Here is a 19096-nt window from a genome sequence, read left to right on the forward strand (position 1 = left end):
CTGCCTTGGCCTCCCAAAGTGCTGAGATTACAGGCATGAGCCACCGCACCCAGCCTGTATTTTAGTTTTTATTCAGTTCATAGTCTTTTTCTAATTTTCCTCAAAACTCCATTATTGACTCAAGAGTTACTTAGAAGTATGTCATTCACTTTCCAAATGCAGTCATGCACCATGTAACGATGTTTTCAGTCAACAGTGGACCACACGTACAACCATGCTCCCATAACATTATAGTAATTTTATTTTTACTGTACTTTTTTTTTTTTTTTTTTTTTTGAGACGGAGTTGTGCTCTTGTTGCCCAGGCTGGAGTACAATGGCACAATCTCAGCTAGCTGCAACCTCCACCTCCCAGGTTCAAGCGATTCTCCTGCTTCAGCCTGCTGAGTAGCTGGGATTATAGGCATGCACCAACTATGTCCGTCTAATTTTTAGTATTTTTAGTAGAGGCAAAGTTTCACCATGTTGGCCAGGCTAGTCTCGAACTCCTGACTATGGATGATCCACCTGCCTTAGCCTCCCAAAGTGCTGGGATTACAGGAGTCAGCCACTGTGCCTGGCCCTTTTTTTTTTTTTTTTTTTTTTTTTTTAAAGGGAAGAGGTCTCACTTTGTTGCCCAGGCTGGAGTGCAGTGACTATTCGCAGGCATGATCAGAGTGCACTACAACCTCACACTCCTGGGCACAAAGTGATTCTCCTGCCTGAGCCTCCTGGGTAGCTGGGACTATAGGCACCCACCACCGTGTCTGGCTTCCCCTGTTTTTAGTAACTATATTAGGGGTATTAGGATGTTGTCCATTTCTTCTCTGTTTTTCAAAACTCCACATTGTTAAGGATATTAACTCTTATGTAAGTTTCAAACTTTTTAAAAGTGTATCTTATTATTTGAGACAGGGTCTTGCTGTGTCACCCAGGTTGGAGGGCAATGGCACAGTCTGCTCACTGCAGCCTTCACCTCCCGGATTCAAGCAATTCTCCCACCTCAGCCTCCCGAGTAGCTGGGACTACAGGCATGCGCTACTACACCTGGCTAATTTTTGTATTTTTAGCAGAGACAGGGTTTTGCCATGTTGGTCAGGCTGGCAGGCTGGTCTCAAGCTCCTGACCTCAAGTGATCCGCCAACCTTGGCCTCCCAAAGTGATGGGATTACAGGTGTGAGCTACCTCACCCAGCCTTTTCTTTTTGTTTTGTTTGTTTGTTTGTTTTGACACAATCTTGGCTCAGGGCATCCTCTGCCTCCTGGGTTCAAGCGATTCTCCTCCCTCAGCTTCCTGAGTAGCTGGGATTACAGGTGCTTACCACCGCGCCTGGCTGATTTTTGTATTTTTAGTAGAGACAGGGTTTTCCATGTTGGCCAGGCTGGTTTTTAACTCCTGACCTTAGGTGATCCACCTGCCTCGGCCTCCCAAAGTGCTAGGATTACAGGCGTGAGCCACCGCACCTGGTCTTTTTTTTTTTTTTTTTTGAATTCTTACAGATGTACTTCCTGCTTTCATACCAAGTTTATCTGTTTTTTTAATTATTTTTGGTGTCTTTTACTGTGTTCCTCTCAAGCTTTCTTTTTTATATTGTCAAATATGTTTTTTTTCTTACTGCTTTGCATGTAGATCATAGATAATTTTCTTCACACTGGCTACAAAGAAATTTACTCATATTTCCTCCCAGTACTCGTATAGTTTCTTTTTTTATATTTGTGTATCTGATCCCTATGTAATTCTGATGTTCAGTTTGAGGAAAAGGTATAATTTTTCTCTCACATGGCTATTAGGCTGTCTCAAAAACACATTTTTATCAAATCAATCTTTTTCCCATTGATTTGAGATGCCTTTTTTAGCCATTTAGCAGTAATGTTTATGGTAAGATATGTGATAGGCATATAACTTTTTTTTTTTCCAAATGGATTGTCAAGTTTTCTCAACCTTTATTTCTTCTCCTTTAACTGTGTGTGTTAAATTCCAAGATAGACATACATGGGTTTGTTTCTGGGTCTTTTAGGTTATTAATTTCCTTGTCTTTTTGTTTTAGTATTTTACTCTTGTGATGGTGATAGTATTGTGTTATCATTTGGTCTTTGGTAGAACAAGTATTTCAATTCCCTAATTATTTCTTGTCTCTCTGAATTTCTGGAAGTTGCTATCCTGCATTTTCTCTGTTCTTAACAACTTTAAAGTTTTTGTATATCATAGTCTTATGCATACTGTTTGTTCTGTAAGTATTTGTGGAAGTGAAATCATTTTTAGGAGTTACATAGAAGATAATTAAGTATATTGTTTTATTCAGCAATATTTATATAATAACTGTAGATGGTAAGGGGTAGAAGCTGGAGAGATGATACAAAAATGAGTGAGACACATTGTGCCTGCTTGTTTAGGAAAGAGAGAGTTAAATAATTGCAATATAATATGGTAAATGCTGCAGGATGCTTTGGGGGCATAAAGGGAGAGTAACTGACTCTTCTAATAGAGTTAAGGTTTTGCAAACATGACATTTAATCTAAATCTTGAAAGACTTTGAGTGGGAATTTGTTAGGTAGATAAGAAAGAAGATGCAGATCATGGACACAGCTAGAAAATTTTAATGTAAAATAATTCTTGTAATAAGGGCACTAAAACTTAATCATTCAAAATTCTTAACTACAGTCTTAAGTAACACTGAAGTTTGTTTTTTTAATAGTTTGATTAATTGAAAATTAATACTTTATTTGGAATTTAGTTCAGCCTACTCAGTTTAGGGATGAGAAGTTAAGTGACTTTGCTATGGTCACATATTCTTGGAAGAACTATGATTGAGACTGCCCCAGGGAACTTCTAGAACAGGGAAATTGGTGAAAGTATATGGGGCAGCCTTGGATATATATTAGAAATTGAATGCAAATTAACAATTTATATATTTTTATTGCAGTGTGGTGTTAATTTAGGGAGGTACAAAAGACATATAAATGTATTTTATATAGTTACAAAGAAGTTTTCTAGCAAGAATTAAAATTGCTTCAGTTACTTGACAAGAATTGGATGGAGCTGTTTTTTCTCTTAAAAGGCTGATGAAATCAGGCCGGGTGTGGTGGCTCATGCCTGTAATCCCAGCACTTTGGGAGGCTGAGGCAGGCGGATCACTTGAGGTCAGGAGTTCGAGACCAGCCTGGCCAACATGGTGAATCCCCATCTCTACTAAAAATACAAAAATTAGCCGGGGGCGGTGGCACGCGCCTGTAGTCCCAGCTACTTGGGAGGCTGAGGCAGGAGAATTGCTTGAACCTGGGAGATGAGTGTTGTAGTGAGCTGAGATTGTGCCATTGCACTCCAGCCTGGGCGACAGAGTGAGACTCCGTCTCAAAAAAGGAAAAAAAAAAAGCCTGATGAAATCAATTTTGGAGTTTTTAAAAATTGTTGAATTTAAGCAAGTTAAAAGAAAATAGCTAACACTTACTGTAGTGTTTATTATGCCAGAGTATTACTCTATGCTTTCATTTATTAACTCATTTAACCCTCCCAATTACACTGTGAAGTAGATTATTTCCTCCTTCCTTCCTTTCCCTTTTCTTTCCTCTCCTTTCCTTTTTCATTTCCTTTCTTTTTTCCTTTCCTTTCTTTCATCTAACAAACAGGGTCTCTCTCTCTCTCTTGCCCAGGCTGGAATGCCATGGTGTGATCATCACTCACTGTAACCTCGAACCCCTGGGCACAAGTGATCCTCCCACCTCAGTCTCCCAAGTAGCTAGGACTATAGGAGCACACCACACCACCCAGCTAATTTTGTAATTTTTTTGTGTTGGAAGATCTTGCTGTCTTGTCCAAGCTGGTCTCAAGCTCCTGGCCTCAAGTGATCCTTGCACTTTGACCTCTCAAAATGCTTGGATTACAGGTGTGAACTTTCACACCTGGCCTATATTCATTTTACAGATTAGGAAAATGATACTACCTAACTTCAGAACTACTGTTGCTGGGATTCCTATTCAGCAGTGTCATTCCAGAGTCCAGGTTCTGAAGCCTCTTAATTATGACATCCAGTTTTGTTTTGTTTTGTTTTGTTTTGTTTTGTTTTGAGACAGGATCTCACCCTGTTGCCCAGGCTGGAGTGCAGTGGTGTGATCATAGCTCACTGCAACCTTGACCTCCTGAACTCCAGTGATCCTTCCGCCTTAGCCGCCGAAGTAGCTGGGACTATAAGTGCATGACACCACTCTTGGCTAATTTTTTAAATTTATTTTTGTAGAGACAGTGTCTTACCATATTACCCAGGCTGGTCATGAACTCCTGGTCTCAAGCGATCCTCGTGCCTTGACCTCCCAAAGAGCTGGGATTACAGGCATGAGCCACTGAGTCTGGCTATGACAGCCAGTATTAAAACTGGGTAATCTGATATAAAGGAAGTGATAGGACAACTGCCAGGAAATTTTCTGGTTATCTGTATTTCTACTTATTTAATGAAACAGTTGATAAAGGGCATATTTTAATGTGAATCAGGTGAATCAAGTTTATGGAGAAACAGTTGTCTGAAATACATTACTTTCTCCCACTGTATTTTTCTTTGAATGTCTGTTAGAGTTGATTAATACACTAGCATATGGTATCTGAAAAGAAAAGGAAGTTTCCTGTTGTCAAAAATACTGTGGGCACATCTTGCGTTATTGTGTATTTTTAAAATAGTCTCTTTTATATTATCTTCTCTATTGATGAGATAACTGCATCAGAAGTGGATAAATTTTTAAGTATTGACTTAGAAAACCTCCCAAGATACAAAGATTATCTCATTTTTTTAAAGTGCTGTATAGTAGGAATCTGTTTTTGAAGTACCATGGTGTTTATGATGATGAAACAGGTTTAGGAGCTACTGCAGTAGTACCCACACTGCCTTTTCAATGAAATTCTAGACATGAGATAAATTTGTAGATCAGTATATGACCTTATACTAATTATTCTTAGCAGTTTTTGCCTTTTCTGACTTTTTTTTTCTTTTTTTCTACAGTAGTTTATGCCAACGTGACTTCATTCATACAGATGAACCAAGGATCAGGATAGCAGTTTAAAATTAGAATCAGACAGCTGACTGCTCAGCAGGATGCCATCAACTAACAGAGCAGGCAGCCTGAAGGACCCTGAAATTGCAGAGCTCTTCTTCAAAGAAGATCCAGAGAAGCTCTTCACAGATCTCAGAGAAATTGGCCATGGAAGCTTTGGAGCAGTGTATTTTGTAAGTGTTAATGGCTTGATGTCAGTGACTAGCATTTACTTAATGTCCACTCCTGACAGAGCAAAATATAGTAATGAAAAGAGATATAGGCCATAGTCATTTTATAGTCACTTGCATAGGGGGAAGAGACAGAGAGAGAGCGCGAGAGTGAGAGCGTGGGTGAGTGTGTGTGTGTGTGTGTGTGTGTTTGTAAAATTCAAATATGAAAATAGTTTTATTTTTGAACTTCTTGGATTATTGAAAAAATGAGAAAGAATGTTATTTTGTGGGCCAGGCTTGGTGGCTCACGCCTGTAATCCTAGCAATTTGGGAGGCAAGGTTGGGTGGATTGCTTGAGTCCAGGAGTTTGAGACCACCCTGGGCAACATGGTGAAACCCTGCCTGTACAAAAAATACAAAACTTAGCCAGGTGTGGTGGGGCACACCTGTAGTTCCAGGTACTCAGGAGGCTGAGGCCAGCGAATCACCTGAGCCCAAGAGGCAGAGGTTGCAGTGAGCCGAGATTGTACCACTGCATTTCAGCCTGGGCGGCAGAGCCGATCCTGTCACAAAAAATAAATAAATAAATAAATTAATTAATTAAACAAATGAAAGAAAGAAAAAAAATTATTTTGCTTTATGTGTTACTTTTTTAGAATTCTTAGCACACCTTTTTCATGAGTCTCATGGCTTGCATTGCTGTAGAGTTAAATACTGCAGAACACAGACTTTAACTGATTTCTACTTCTTTAAAGTCCCATTCAGAGTCAATCTTAGTCTTGTGGAGGTCTAGGATTATTGTTTGACAGATATACCAAAGTCTGTTTCTTTTATATGCATTTGTGTGTGTGTGTGAATTAAAAAAATTTATCAAATTTGCTGTTTTAATTATTTTTTAACATTCGCACAAACATTACCACCATCTACTTCTAAAACATTTTCATTACCGGAAATAGAAACTCTATATCCATTGACAGTAACTCCCATTTCACCCTCCACCCAGCCCTTGGTACCTGTAATCTCCCTTCGTCTCGATGAATTTGCTTAGATATTTCTAGATATTCATAGAAATGGAGTTAAACAATATTTATTCTTTTGTTTCTAGCTTATATTATTTAACTGATTGTTTTTGAGCTTCATTCATATTGCAGTATCTGTGAGAACTTCATTCTTCTTTATAGCTGAATAATATTCCATTGTATATATACACCATAATTTGTTTATCTGTACATCTGTTGATGAACACATGGGTTGTTTCCACTTTTGACTATTGTGAATGATGCTGCCGTGAACATTGATGTGTATCTGGTTGAGTCCCTGTTTTCAATTTTGAGTATGTACCTAGGAGTGGATTTTCAGGTTCCTACAGTATTCTGTGTTTGTTTATGGGACTGCCAAACTGCACCACAGCAGCTGCACCAGTCTTTGTTCTATGTCTATGGATTTGCCTATTCTGGATACTTCATAAAAAAGAAATCATACAATATTTGACCTTTTGTTTCTGGCTTACTTTTTTTATTTTTATTTTTTGAGATGGAGTCTCGCTCTATCGCCCAGGCTGGAGTGCAGTGGCGCAATCTCGGCTCACTGCAAGCTCCGCCTCCTGGATTCACACCATTCTCCTGCCTCAGCCTCCCGAGTAGCTGGGACTACGGGCACCCGCCACCATGCCCGGCTAATTTTTTGTATTTTTAGTAGAGACAGGTTTCACCGTGTTAGCCAGGATGGTCTCGATCTACAGGCACGTGCCACTAACCCCTGGCTAATTTTTGTATTTTTAGTAGAGACGGGGTTTTGCCATGTTGGCCAGGCTGGTCTCAAACTCCTGACCTCAAGTGATCCTCTTGCCTTAGCCTCCTGCAGTGCTGGGATTACAGGTGTGAGCCACCACACCTGGCCTATTTTGAGTTAGATTTTTTGTTTTGTTTTGTTTTTGTTGTTTTGAGACAGAGCGTTGCTCTGTTGCCCAGGCTGGAGTACAGTGGTGCATTCTCAGCTCACTGCAACCTCCGCCTCCCGGGTTCAAGCAATTCTCCTGCCTCAACCTCTCGAGTAGCTGGGATTACAGGTGCATGCCACCATGCCTAGCTATATTTTGAGTTAGTTTTTATATATGGTGTGAGGTAGAGATGTAACTTCATTCACTTAATTTTTTTGTTTTTTTTGTTTTTTTTTGAGACAGGGCCTCTCACTCTGTTGCCCAGGCTAGAGTGCAGCAGAGTCATCACGGCTCACTACGTCCTCAACCTCCCTGGGCTCAGGTGTTTCTCCTACCTCAGCCTCCAGAATAGCTGGGACCACAAGCGTGCACCAGGCCCAGCTTTTTTTTTTTTTTGGAAATGGGGTTTTGCTATGTTGCCCAGGCTGGTGTTGAACTCCTGGGCACAAGCAGTCCACCCACCTTGGCCTCTCAAAAGTGCTGGGATTATAGGTGTCAGCCACCACACCTGGCCCCAACTTCATTCTTTTGTGTGGGTAAATCCAGTTTTCCCAGTACATCTGTTAAAGAGACTGTTATTTCCCCTGTTGAATTGTCTTGGCATCCTTGTCAAATCAGTTGATCATATTTCGTAGATTAATTTCTGATCTCTTAATTCTATTCCATTTATCTATATGTCTATCTTTATGTCAGTACCACACCGTTTTGATAACTGTAGCTTTGTGGTAAGTTTGAGATCAAGAGGTTTTATTCCTCCAACTTTGTTATTCTTCTTAAGGTTTGTTTCAGAGCTCCTTGAAATTTCATATGAATTTGAGGATTGGCTTTTTTTTTTTCTCATTACCACTTTCCAGTTGACATGGCTTTTTTATTTCTGCAAAAAAAGACTTAGAATTTTGATAGGGATTGTGTTGACTCTATAGATCACTTTTGGTAGATCTATAGATCACTATCTTAATAATTAAGTCTTCTAATCCATGAACACAGAATGTCTTTCTAAGCATTTATTTATATCTTTAATTTCTTTGAGCATTATTTTGCATTTAGTTGCAAATGTTTCACCTCCATGCAACTTATTCTTAGGTTGTTTTTTTTTTTTTTGAGACGGAGTCTCACCCTGTTGCCCAGGTTAGAGTGCAGTGGCGCGATCTCGGCTCGCTGCAACCTTGGCCTCCCGGGTTCAAATGATTCTCCTGCCTCAGCCTCTCAAGTAGCTGGGACTACAGGCGCATGCCACCACGCCCAGCTAATTTTTTGTATTTTTAGTAGAGACAGGGTTTCACTGTGTTAGCCAGGATGGTGTTTTTTGTTTTTTGTTGAGACAGTCTCGCTTTGTCACCCAGGCTGGAGTACAGTGGCACAATCTTTGCTCACTGCAACCTTTGCCTCCCAGGTGATTCTCCTGCCTCAGCCTCCTAAGTTGCTGGGATTATAGGCGCACACCACCACACTCGGCTAATTTTTGTATTTTTAGTAGAGACAGGGTTTCACCATGTTGGCCAGGCTGGTCTTGAACTCCTGACCTCAAGTGATCTGCCTGCCTCAGCCTCCCAAAGTGCTGGGATTACAGGTGTGAGCCACTGCATCTGGTCATTCCTATGTATTTTATTCTTTTAGATGCTAGTGTAAGTGGAATTACTTTCTTAATTCCTTTTGAAATTGTTCATTGCTGATGTATAGAAACATAGCTGTTTTTTGTATCTTCATCTTGTACCCTACAACTCTGCTGAGTTTGTATGTTCTAGTATCTTTTTGTTGGATTCTTTGAAATTTCTACATACAGTATTATATCATTTGCAAATGGAGATGGTTTTACTTCTTTCTTTCCAACTTGAATGGCTTTCGTTTTTCCTGTCTTAATACCCTGGGCTAGAACTTCCAGTACAGTGTTGAACAGCCATGGTGAAAGTGAGCATGTTGTCTTGTTCCTGATAGTAGTGAGAAAGCCTTTTCAGCCTTTTACTATTGAGTATGGTGTTTGCACTGGGTTTTTAATAAATACCCTTTATCATGTTGAAGAAGTTCCTTTTATTCCTATTTTTTTTAGTGTTTTTATCATGAAAGTATTGGAATCTGTCAAATGCTTTTTCTGCATCAAGCTGGATAATGTGTTTTTTTTCCTTCATTTTATTAATGTGGTATATCAAATTGATTGATTTTGTTAGGTTAAATCACCCTTACATGTCTGTGATAAATCAAACTTCATCACGGTTTGTAATTCTTTTAATATGCTCTAGGTTTCTGTTTGCTAGTATGGTGTTGGGAATTTTTCATTCCACGTTTGTAAGAGATGCTGGTCTGTAGTTTTCTTGTGATGTCTTTATCTAGTGTTGGCATCAGGGTAATACTGGCTTCATAGGGTGAGTTAGGAAGTGTTCCCTTCTTTTCTGTTTTTTAATAGAGTTTGTGAAGGATTCGTATTAGTCTTCTTTAAATGTTTGGTAGGGCCGGGCGCGGTGGCTCATGCCTGTAATCCCAGCACTTTGGGAGGCCAAGGCAGGCAGATCACCTGAGGTCAGGAGTTCGAGATCAGCCTGGCCAACATATCGAAACCCCATCTCTACTAAAAATACAAAAATAAGTTGAGTGTGGTGGTGCATGCCTGTAGTCCCAGCTACTTGGGGGCTGAGGCATGAGAATTGCTTGAACCGGTCTGTGAGGTGGAGGTTGCAGTGAGCCAAGATCATGCCACTGCACTCCAGCCTGGGGGATAGAGTGAGACTCTGTCTCAGAAAAAAAAAAAAAAAAAAATGTTTAGTAGAATTTACTAGGGAAGCCATTTGGTTCTGAACTTTTCTTTCTTGGGAAGTTTTTGATTACAGATTCAATCTCTTTACTTGTGATAGGTCTGTTGAGATTTTCTATTTTCTTGAGTTAGTTTAGTTTGTAAGTTTCTAGGAATTTGTCTATTACAGGTTGAGCATCCCAAATCTGAAAATCCAGTGCTCACTGGAGCATTTCAGATTTTGGATTTTCAGACTGGGGATACCCAACCAGTAAGTATAATGCAAATATTCCAAAATGTGAAAAAAATTGAAATCTGAAACACTTCTGGTCCCAAGCATTTTGCACAAGGTATACTCAACCTGTAGTGTTCTCATATAGTTCTATTTCTTTTCTTTTCTTTTTTTTTTTTTTGAGACGGAGTCTCGCTCTGTCGCCTAGGCTGGAGTGCAGTGGTGTGATCTCGGCTCACTGCAAGCTCTGCCTCCCGGGTTCATGCCATTCTCCTGCCTCAGCCCCCCAAGTAGCTGGGACTACAGGCGCCTGCCACCACGCCCGGCTAATTTTTTGTATTTTTAATAGAGACGGGGTTTCACTGTGTTAGCCAGGATGGTCTCGATCTCCTGGCCTTGTGATCCGCCTGCCTCGGCCTCCCAAAGTGTTGGGATTACAGGCGTGAGCCACCGCATGTGGCCATATAGTTCTATTTCTGTAACGTTCTCCCATTCTTTTCTTCTCTTTTTTCTTTTTCTTTCTTTGGTTTTGTTGTTGTTGTTTTTTTTTGAGACCGAGTCTCACTCTGTCTCCCAGGCTGCAGTGCGGTGGCGTGATCTTGGCTCACTGCAACCTCCACCTCCTGGGTTCAAGCACCTCTCCCACCTCAGCCTTCCAAGTAGATGGGAATATACAGGTGCATGCCACCAAACCTGGCTAATTTTTGTATTTTTTGGTTGAGATGGGGTTTCACCATGTTGGCCAGGCTGGTCTTGAACTCCTGACCTCAAGTGATCCGCCCACCTCAGCCTCCCAAAGTGCTGGGATTACAGGTGTGAGCCACTGCACCCGGCCCCCCATTCTTTTCTGATTTACTTACTTGCATCTTCTCTTTAATTCTGTTTTGAGATTTTCAGTAAAAGACTTAGTAAACTTATCATGTTCATGTAAAGGTAACATATCAACTTTAAAAACAAAAGCATTAAAGGAAAGAAACCATTACTTGTAATTATTTTCCCTTCAGGTAACCACTGATAATATTTTATTTTATTATTTTTTTCTTTTTTTACTTTTTTTTTTTTCTTTTTGAGATGGAGTCTGGCTGTGGCACCTAGGCTGGAGTGCAGTGGCGTGATCTCGGCTCACTGCAACTTCTGCCTCCCAGGTTCAAGTGATCCTTGTGCCTCGGCCCCCCACAAAGCTGGGATTACATGCGTGTGCCACCATACCTGGCTAATATTTGTATTTTTAGTAGAGATGGGGTTTCATCATGTTGCCCAGGCTGGTCTTGAACTTCTGACCTCAGGTGATCCGCCTGCCTCGGCCTCCCATAGTGCTGGGATTACAGGCGTGAGCCACTGCGCCTGGCCTTTTTTTTTTTTTTTTTTTTTTGAGACGGAGTGTGGCTCTGTAACCCAGGCTGGAGTGCAATGGCGTGATCTCGGCTCACTGCAACCTCCACATCCTGGGTTCAAGTGATTCTCCCACCTCAGCCTCCCGAGTAGCTAGGATTACAGGTGTGCACCACCATGCCCAGTTAATTTTTGTATTTTTAGTAGAGACGGGGTTTCACCATGTTGGCCAGGCTGGTCTTGAACTCCTGACCTCAAGCGATCCACCCTTCTCGGCCTCCCAAAGTGCTGGAATTACAGGCGTGAGCCACTGCACCTGGCCTGAGTTTACTGATTTAAGTGCCACCCAAACAATGCCTTCACAGAAACATATAAATAGTATTTGACTAAAGATCTGGATACCATGGCCTAGCCCAGTTGACAGATAAAATTAACCATAACAAAAGGCCGGGCACGGTGGCTCACGCCTGTAATCTCAGCACTTTGGGAGGCCGAGGCAGGCAGATCAGGAGGTCAGGAGATCGAGACCATCCTGGCTAACACGGTGAAACCCCATCTCTACTAAAAATACAAAAAATTAGCCAGGTGTGGTGGCGGATGCCTGTAGTCCTAGCTACTTGGGAAGCTAAGGCAGGAGAATGGTGTGAACCCGGGAGGTGGAGCTTGCAGTGAGCCGAGATTGTGCCACTGGGCTCCAGCCTGAGCGACAGAGTGAGACTCCGTCTGGGAAAAAAAAAAAAAAAATTAACCATAACACTGTTACATGATTACTCCACAGTTTGTTTCTCCATTCTTCTGTTGGCAGAAAGCTCTACTGTTTATGGTTTTTAGCTATTATGAATAAAGTTGCTGTGAACAATTCATGCACAGTTATTTTTTATGGATGTTTTGATTTCAGTAAATATCAAGGATGGGGTTGCTGAGTCATCAGGCAAGTTTATGTTAGTTTCATAATCAATTCCCAGATGTTTTTATCAAGAGGTAGAAATTTTACAGTCCCATCAGCAGTGTATGAGAATTTGGTTTGCTCTTTATCGTCTCCAACATTTGGTATTGACAGTCATTTTAATTTGCATTCTGGTGGGTGTGTAGTAGTATTTCAATATGGTTTTGTTTTGTTTTGGTTTTGAGACGAAGTCTCGCTCTCTTACCCAGGCTGGAGTGTAATGGCACGATCTTGTCACACTGCAACCCTCTGCCTCTGGGTTCAAGTGATACTCGTGTCTCAGCCTCCCCAGTAGCTGGAATTACAGACATGCGCCACCACACCTGATTAGTTTTTTGTATTTTTATTTTTTGTTTATTTATTTTAGTTGGTTTTTTTGTGAGACAGAGTCTCGCTGTTTTGCCCAGGCTGGAATGCAGTATTGCGATCTCGCCCCACTGCAGCCTCTGCCTCCTGGGTTCAAGCAATTCTCCTGCTTCAGCCTGCCGAGTAGCTGCGATTATAGGCATGCGCCACCACACCCAGGTTATTTTATTTTATTTTTATTTATTTATTTATTTATTTATTTATTTATTTATTTTTTGTATTTTTAGTAGAGACAGGATTTTACCATGTTGGCCAGGCTGGTCTTGAATTCCTGACCTCAAGAGATCCACCCACCTTGGCCTCCCAAAGTGCTGAGATTATAGGCATGAGCCACTGTGCCCAGCCTAATTTTTGTATTTTTACTAGAGATGGGGTTTCACCATGTTGGCCGGTTACTTAAGGAGAATTTGTAGATTTTTGAGCTTCTGCTTTTCAGCTTCCTTTTCTGAGATTGTGCTTTTGTTAGCTTCTGACTCTGGCTTCTGTCTCCTCAGCCTGGCTTTCTTCTTGGACTCTGTTTTCCTTTCACAAGTTCAGAGATGAAGCTGGGGTAGATTTGGAGTTCATTTTGCATACTGTTGTTTTTTCAAGGATTGTAGTCTCTAAAGTTAGGCCTGCATTTGTTGCTCTCTGGTAATTTCATATAATTGTTTTACATATATTGCCTGCTTTGTCAGCTCACTGCAAACACTGCCTGCTGGGTTCAAGTGACTCTCCTATCTCAGCCTCCCTAGTAGCTGCGATTACAGGCGCCCGCCCCCACGCCCGGCTGTTTTTTTTTTTTATTTTTAGTAGAAACGGGATTTCACCCTGTTGGCCAGGCTGGTCTCGAACTCCTGACCTCAAGTGATCCACCTGCCTCAGCCTCCCAGTTACAAGCATGAGTCATCACACCCGGCCTCATTCTTTTTTTATGGCCGTATAGTACTTCATTGTATGTATGTACCACATTTTCTTTATCCATTTGTCTGTTGGTGGACACTTACACTGTTTCCAGCTCTTGGCTGTCGTGAAGAGTGCTGCAGTAAACATGAGAGTGCAGATATCTCTTTGATAATACTGATTTCCTTTATGTTGGGCATATACCTAATAGTTGGATTGCTGGATGATATGGTAGCTCTATTTCTAGTGTTTTGAAGAACCTCCATCCAAACTCTTCTTCATAGTGGTTGTGCTAATTTACATTCCCAACAGTGTATGAGGGTTCCCTTTTCTCCACATCCTCACTAGTCGTATTATTTGTACTTACCTGGGCTTTTCATATATCCTTCTGTAAAGATGTGGTGTTTTGGAGCAGTTGGTCTTTCATTGTTATATTGGAAAGTTTTGAATTTCAGCAGGTTTTCCTCAGACCTCTTTAGGCCTGCCTGTATGATCTACAAAGTGGTGAAAGTAATGTTTCTTGCCCTTCCTTTTATTAAAGAGACTAAGTCCCATCTTGGCAAAATATCAATGACTTAACTTTTTCAAAATAAAACTATAAAATTGCATTATCCCAATTCTAGAACTTTGTCAGTAGTCTTTTTTTTCTGAGACGGAGTCTCGCTCTGTCACCCAGGCTAGAGTGCAGTGGCGCGATCTCAGTTCACTGTAACCTCCACCTCCCAGGTTCACGCAATTCTTCTGGCTCAGGCTCCTGAGTAGCTAGGATTATAGGCATTTGCCAACACTCCTGGCTAATTTTTGTATTTTTAGTACAGACCGGGTTTCACCATGTTGGCCAGGCTGGTCTCGAACTCCTGACCTCATGATCCACCTGCCTCGGCCTCCCAAAGTGCTGGGATTACAGGCATGAGCCACTGCACCCGGCCTGTCAGTAGTCTTTTCTGACGAGTATGACTGAAGTTGGTATGTCTAGGATCAAGGGTATAGTTGGGAACTAAAGATGTAATGGGAGAAAAGAAAGATAATCAAGGGCTCTTGAAATACCTGCTACATTACACTAAGAAATATGGGCTTTATTCTGAAGTCTTCAGGGAACCACTGAAGTACAACAGAAATACTTTATTTCCATTTGTGAAATAAAGTCTACTCTTGTATTAATGTAGAGGAAAGGTTGGCATGTATCAGAGATCGAAGCAGAGAGACTGATTAGGATGCTTTTATAATAATTTAGGAAAGAAATGAGGAGAGCTTAGTTAATAGCAGTGAGAGTGGAGAGGTGAGTAAACAGTTGAGAATGAGAGTTTAAATCAGTAGAATAAAGAGAATTTATGTTCTGATAAGGTAAGGGGTGCATGTGGTAGTGTCTCACTCCTGGAGTAGAATTATTAAAGAGAGTGAGAGGAAGTGATTGTCTGTTGTTTGCACCTCCTTATGTAATAATTGCTAAGATTCTTCTACCCAAGCTGGATTATTTCAGAGAGCTGTAGTTGAAGGTCTCATAGTCTCAGAAATAAGATTCTAACAAGAAAACAAAAACAAATTGTTCTAAGTCAGATATCTGGAGCTGGTTTAGGAGAGACTCGGAAATTAGGCATAATGTGTGATCCTGGATTAGAAAAAAAATTCCTGTAAAGAGCATTACCCAAACGTTGGTGAAATTTGAGTGCGTACTATGTATGCATCTGGATAGTGATATTATATCAGTGCTGAATTTTCTAAATATGGTAATTGTACTTTGGTTATTCGTGAGAATGTTCTTGTTCTTAGGAGATACATGAAGAAGTGTTTTAGGACTAAGGATCAGAATATTCTCTAATGGCTCTTTAATTATAAAATAATGATAATGATAACAAAATGTATGTTTAGATAGAAAATTTCAAAGGAAATGTGGCAAAATGTTAACCAAGAATTTTTCTTTAGACGGCCAACAAACTACAGCCCTGACACCAAATCCAACCTGTGATGTGTTTTTGTTCAGCTCCTAAACTAAGGACAGTTTTAACATTAAATAAAGAAGAATATGCAACATAGATTGTATGCGGCCCACAGAGCCTGGAATTTCTACTACTTGCCTTTTGGAGAAAAACTTTGCTCACTTCTGATCTAAAAGAAGGCATAAGAAGGGTTCACTTTGCTGTGCCAACTTTGTCATATGTTTGACAGATTTGTGTAATGAAATGTAGAGAGGGAAATTTTTTTTTTTTTTTTTTTTTAATGCTGATTTAGGAGGCCAGGAAACTCTCCAGTTCAGGTTAGGACCATCCCAGAAACAACTGAATGAAAGCACAGAGGAGTCAAGGTTAATTAACTCAAAGCAGGTTTTTTCTGTTATGTTTATTGATGTGTGGGAAACATGAGCATGTAGATGAGGAAAGTTTGAATGTAGTCCAGAATTGAATCTTTTGCTGCAATTCTATTTCTGGGTCACTAATCTTCATATTTTGTGGTATCAGAGAAACCCATGCACACACTGTTCTGTTGTTACATTTCCTCTCATCCCCACTCTATGACAGGATGAAATGTGCAGTGTTTGTTTATAGACTATCTAAAGGAAGGACCCTCTGGTCAAATTTTTTTAGGTGGCAAAAATAGCTCTTTAACACACTTCTGAATTTTAATTAATTGGCAGTAGGGATCACCTTAAATTAAAAAATGCTCAAATTGAGTCAGCCAGCATGGCTGTTTCATCAGGCAAGCTAATCAAGGACTGGTATCGTAGTGAGTATTTGAAACTAAACCAGAGTCAGGTGTCCAAAAGGATCACTGTCTGTAGATTACCAGGAAGATAAACATAATCTTTTAGTTTCCAACACCTTAAATAGAACCAATGTGATGTCAGTAGATGGGTCACACAATAAGAAATATAATATAAAAGCCAAAGAGAACACTGGCTTGGGAACCAGGCAGCTTGCTAACAAATATGGTAGACCATGTATGGTCCCAGCGAAATCATTTATTTACTTTCTAACAAAGTGGGTTTTTGTTCATTTCTTGAAATGGGATGTAATGTTTACCTCTTGTTTCCTAGTATAAGATTTTACTAATCTGTGTTCTCTTAGCAGGTTTGCAAGTTTTATATTTTCAGTGATTACAGTAAATTGTTTGGTGTTGTTCACATTAGTCTCATAAGACCATTTATATATAATTGATACAGTCATTTCAGATCATTCTTATGAATTTATTAAAATAGATCCCAAATGTATCTTCACAGACAATTTCCTAGTTTGAAACAAAATTATTTGTTGTATGTATTTTCTTTTTCCTACTCTCTCTATTTCTGTTCCCGTTTTTCTCTCAACAGCATCTAGTTTGTCTTTAGGACTACAACTTATTTTGTTTTTGCTCTTTTTCTCTCTGGAGGTGAGAATAGATGATGTGTAGTATTGTGTTCTTTAGTTACTTATAGTTCATTTGGTTCTGTTCTACACAGTGTTTTATTATGTAAACAAATACTTTTGCAAGCTTTTCTTACTGTTACCTTACTTTCTACTAGAAGAACATCCCATCTTTTTTTCAAGTTCATTTGTTAATATTCTATCATGTCAAGTAAAATGTAGAAATTATTTACCCCTTTCCATATTCTTTATGCTATTCTTGTCATATGTATTGTATCTACATATATTATAAGCATATAATACAATGCCATAATTTTTGTTTTAGGTAATTTTTTGCTTTGTAAATGCAAAATAATGAAATTGGACTGCTGCCTCATACTATATATAAAAATTAACCCAGGTCAGGCACGGTGGCTCATGCCTGTAATCCCAGCACTTTGGGAGGCCAAGGCGGGCAGATCACCCAAGGTCAGGAGTTTGAGACCAGCCTGGCCAACGTGGTGAAACCCCGTCTTTACTAAAAATAAAAAAAATTAGCCAGGCGTGGTGGCATGTGCTTGTAATCCCAGCTGCTCTGGGGGCTGAGGCAAGAGAATCACTTCAACCCGGGAGGTGGAGGTTGCAGTGAGCCGAGATCACGCCACCGCACTCCAGCCTGGGTGACAGAGCAAGACTCCATCTCAAAAAAAAAAAAAAAAAAGATAAGAGACATAAGTTTAACAGTTAAAACTATAATACTCTTAGAAGAAAATGTAGGGATAAATCTGCATAACATTTGTTTTGGCAAAGCCTTCTTAGATGGGACATTAAAAGCGTGAACAACAACAACAGGATAAATTGGACTTCATCAAGATTAAAAACTTTCCTGCTTCAAAGCAGTGAAAAGACAATAGGAGAAAATATTTGCAAATGATATATCTGACAAGGGACTTGGGTCTTGAATATATGAAGAACTCTTACAACTCAATAATAAAAAGACACTCAATTTTAAAAATAGGCAAAGGACCTTGAATCAAGATTTCTCCAAAGAAAATATACAAATGGCCAAGAAGCACATGAAAAGATCCTCAACCTCATTAGTCATGAATTTTGACATAATGCTAAATGAAAGAAGTCAATTACAAAAGACCACATATATGATTACATTTATATGAAGTGTCCAAAATGGGCAAATCTCTAGAGACAGAAAGTAAATTATTGCTTAGATCTGGGAGGTAGGTAAGGAGACAGGAGATTGATAGCTAAAGAGTTTATGGGCCAGGCACGGTGGCTCACGCCTGTAATCCCAGCACTGTGGGAGGCCAAGACAGGCGGATCACGAGGTCAGGAGATCGAGACCATCCTGGCTAACACGGTGAAACCCCGTCTCTACTAAAAAAAAAATACAAAAAAATTAGCCGGGCGTGGTGGCGGGCACCTGTAGTCCCAGCTACTCAGGAGGCTGAGGCAGGAGAATGGCATGAACCTGGGAGGTGGAGTTTGCAGTGAGCCGAGAGTGCAGCACTGCACTCCAGTCTGGGCGACTAAGCGAGACTCCGTCTCAAAAAACAAAACAAAACAAAAAAATGTTCTGCAATTGACCGTTCTAATGGTTGCACATATCTGTAAATGTACTAAAGGCCATTGAATTGTGTACATTAAAATGGGTAAATTGTATGGTATATGAATTATTTCTCAATAAAGCTGTTATATGACCTTTTAGTCCTATTAATCAAAATCAGGGGGCTCACAGGTAGGTGAGTAGAGAACATTTTGGAAAAAGAAATTCATATCTAATAAGACTTATGTGGATAGATCTACTTCACCCTTTACAGTGAGTGGCACAGGTTTCCATTAACCAATCCACTGGCAGTTGAAATTAAAATGTCCTTAGTCCTTCACTGTACTCATGTAGCAGAACACAGATAATAAGCTCCATCTTTTTTTTTTTTTTTTTGATACAGGGTCTCCCTCTGTTGCTCAGGCTGGAGTGCAGTAGCTCAATCTCGACTCACTGCAACCTCCGCCTTCTGGGTTCAAGCGATTCTTGTGCCTCAACCTCCCGAGTAGCTGGGATGACAGACACGTGCCACTATGCCCGGCTAATTTTTGTATTTTTGGTAGAGACGGGGTTTCACCAAGTTGGCCAGGCTGGTCTCGAAGTCCTGACCTCAAGTGATCCACCCGC

At 40.3% G+C, this 19096-nt stretch overlaps 1 protein-coding gene across 2 annotated transcripts in view; it reads left to right on the forward strand.

The window, feature by feature from the left end:
* TAOK1 (TAO kinase 1) overlaps positions 1-19096 on the forward strand; it is a 162533-nt gene that overhangs the window by 58834 nt on the left and 84603 nt on the right. For both annotated transcript variants that reach the window (XM_024234836.3, XM_054536582.2), the window contains exon 2: positions 4966-5190. In XM_024234836.3, coding sequence (XP_024090604.1) covers positions 5059-5190 — 132 coding nt within the window. In that variant the 5' untranslated portion in view covers positions 4966-5058. The remainder of the gene's footprint in view (positions 1-4965; positions 5191-19096) is intronic.

Source organism: Pongo abelii, chromosome 19 (genome assembly GCF_028885655.2).
Source record: "Pongo abelii isolate AG06213 chromosome 19, NHGRI_mPonAbe1-v2.0_pri, whole genome shotgun sequence".
Taxonomy (NCBI): Eukaryota; Metazoa; Chordata; class Mammalia; order Primates; family Hominidae; genus Pongo; species Pongo abelii.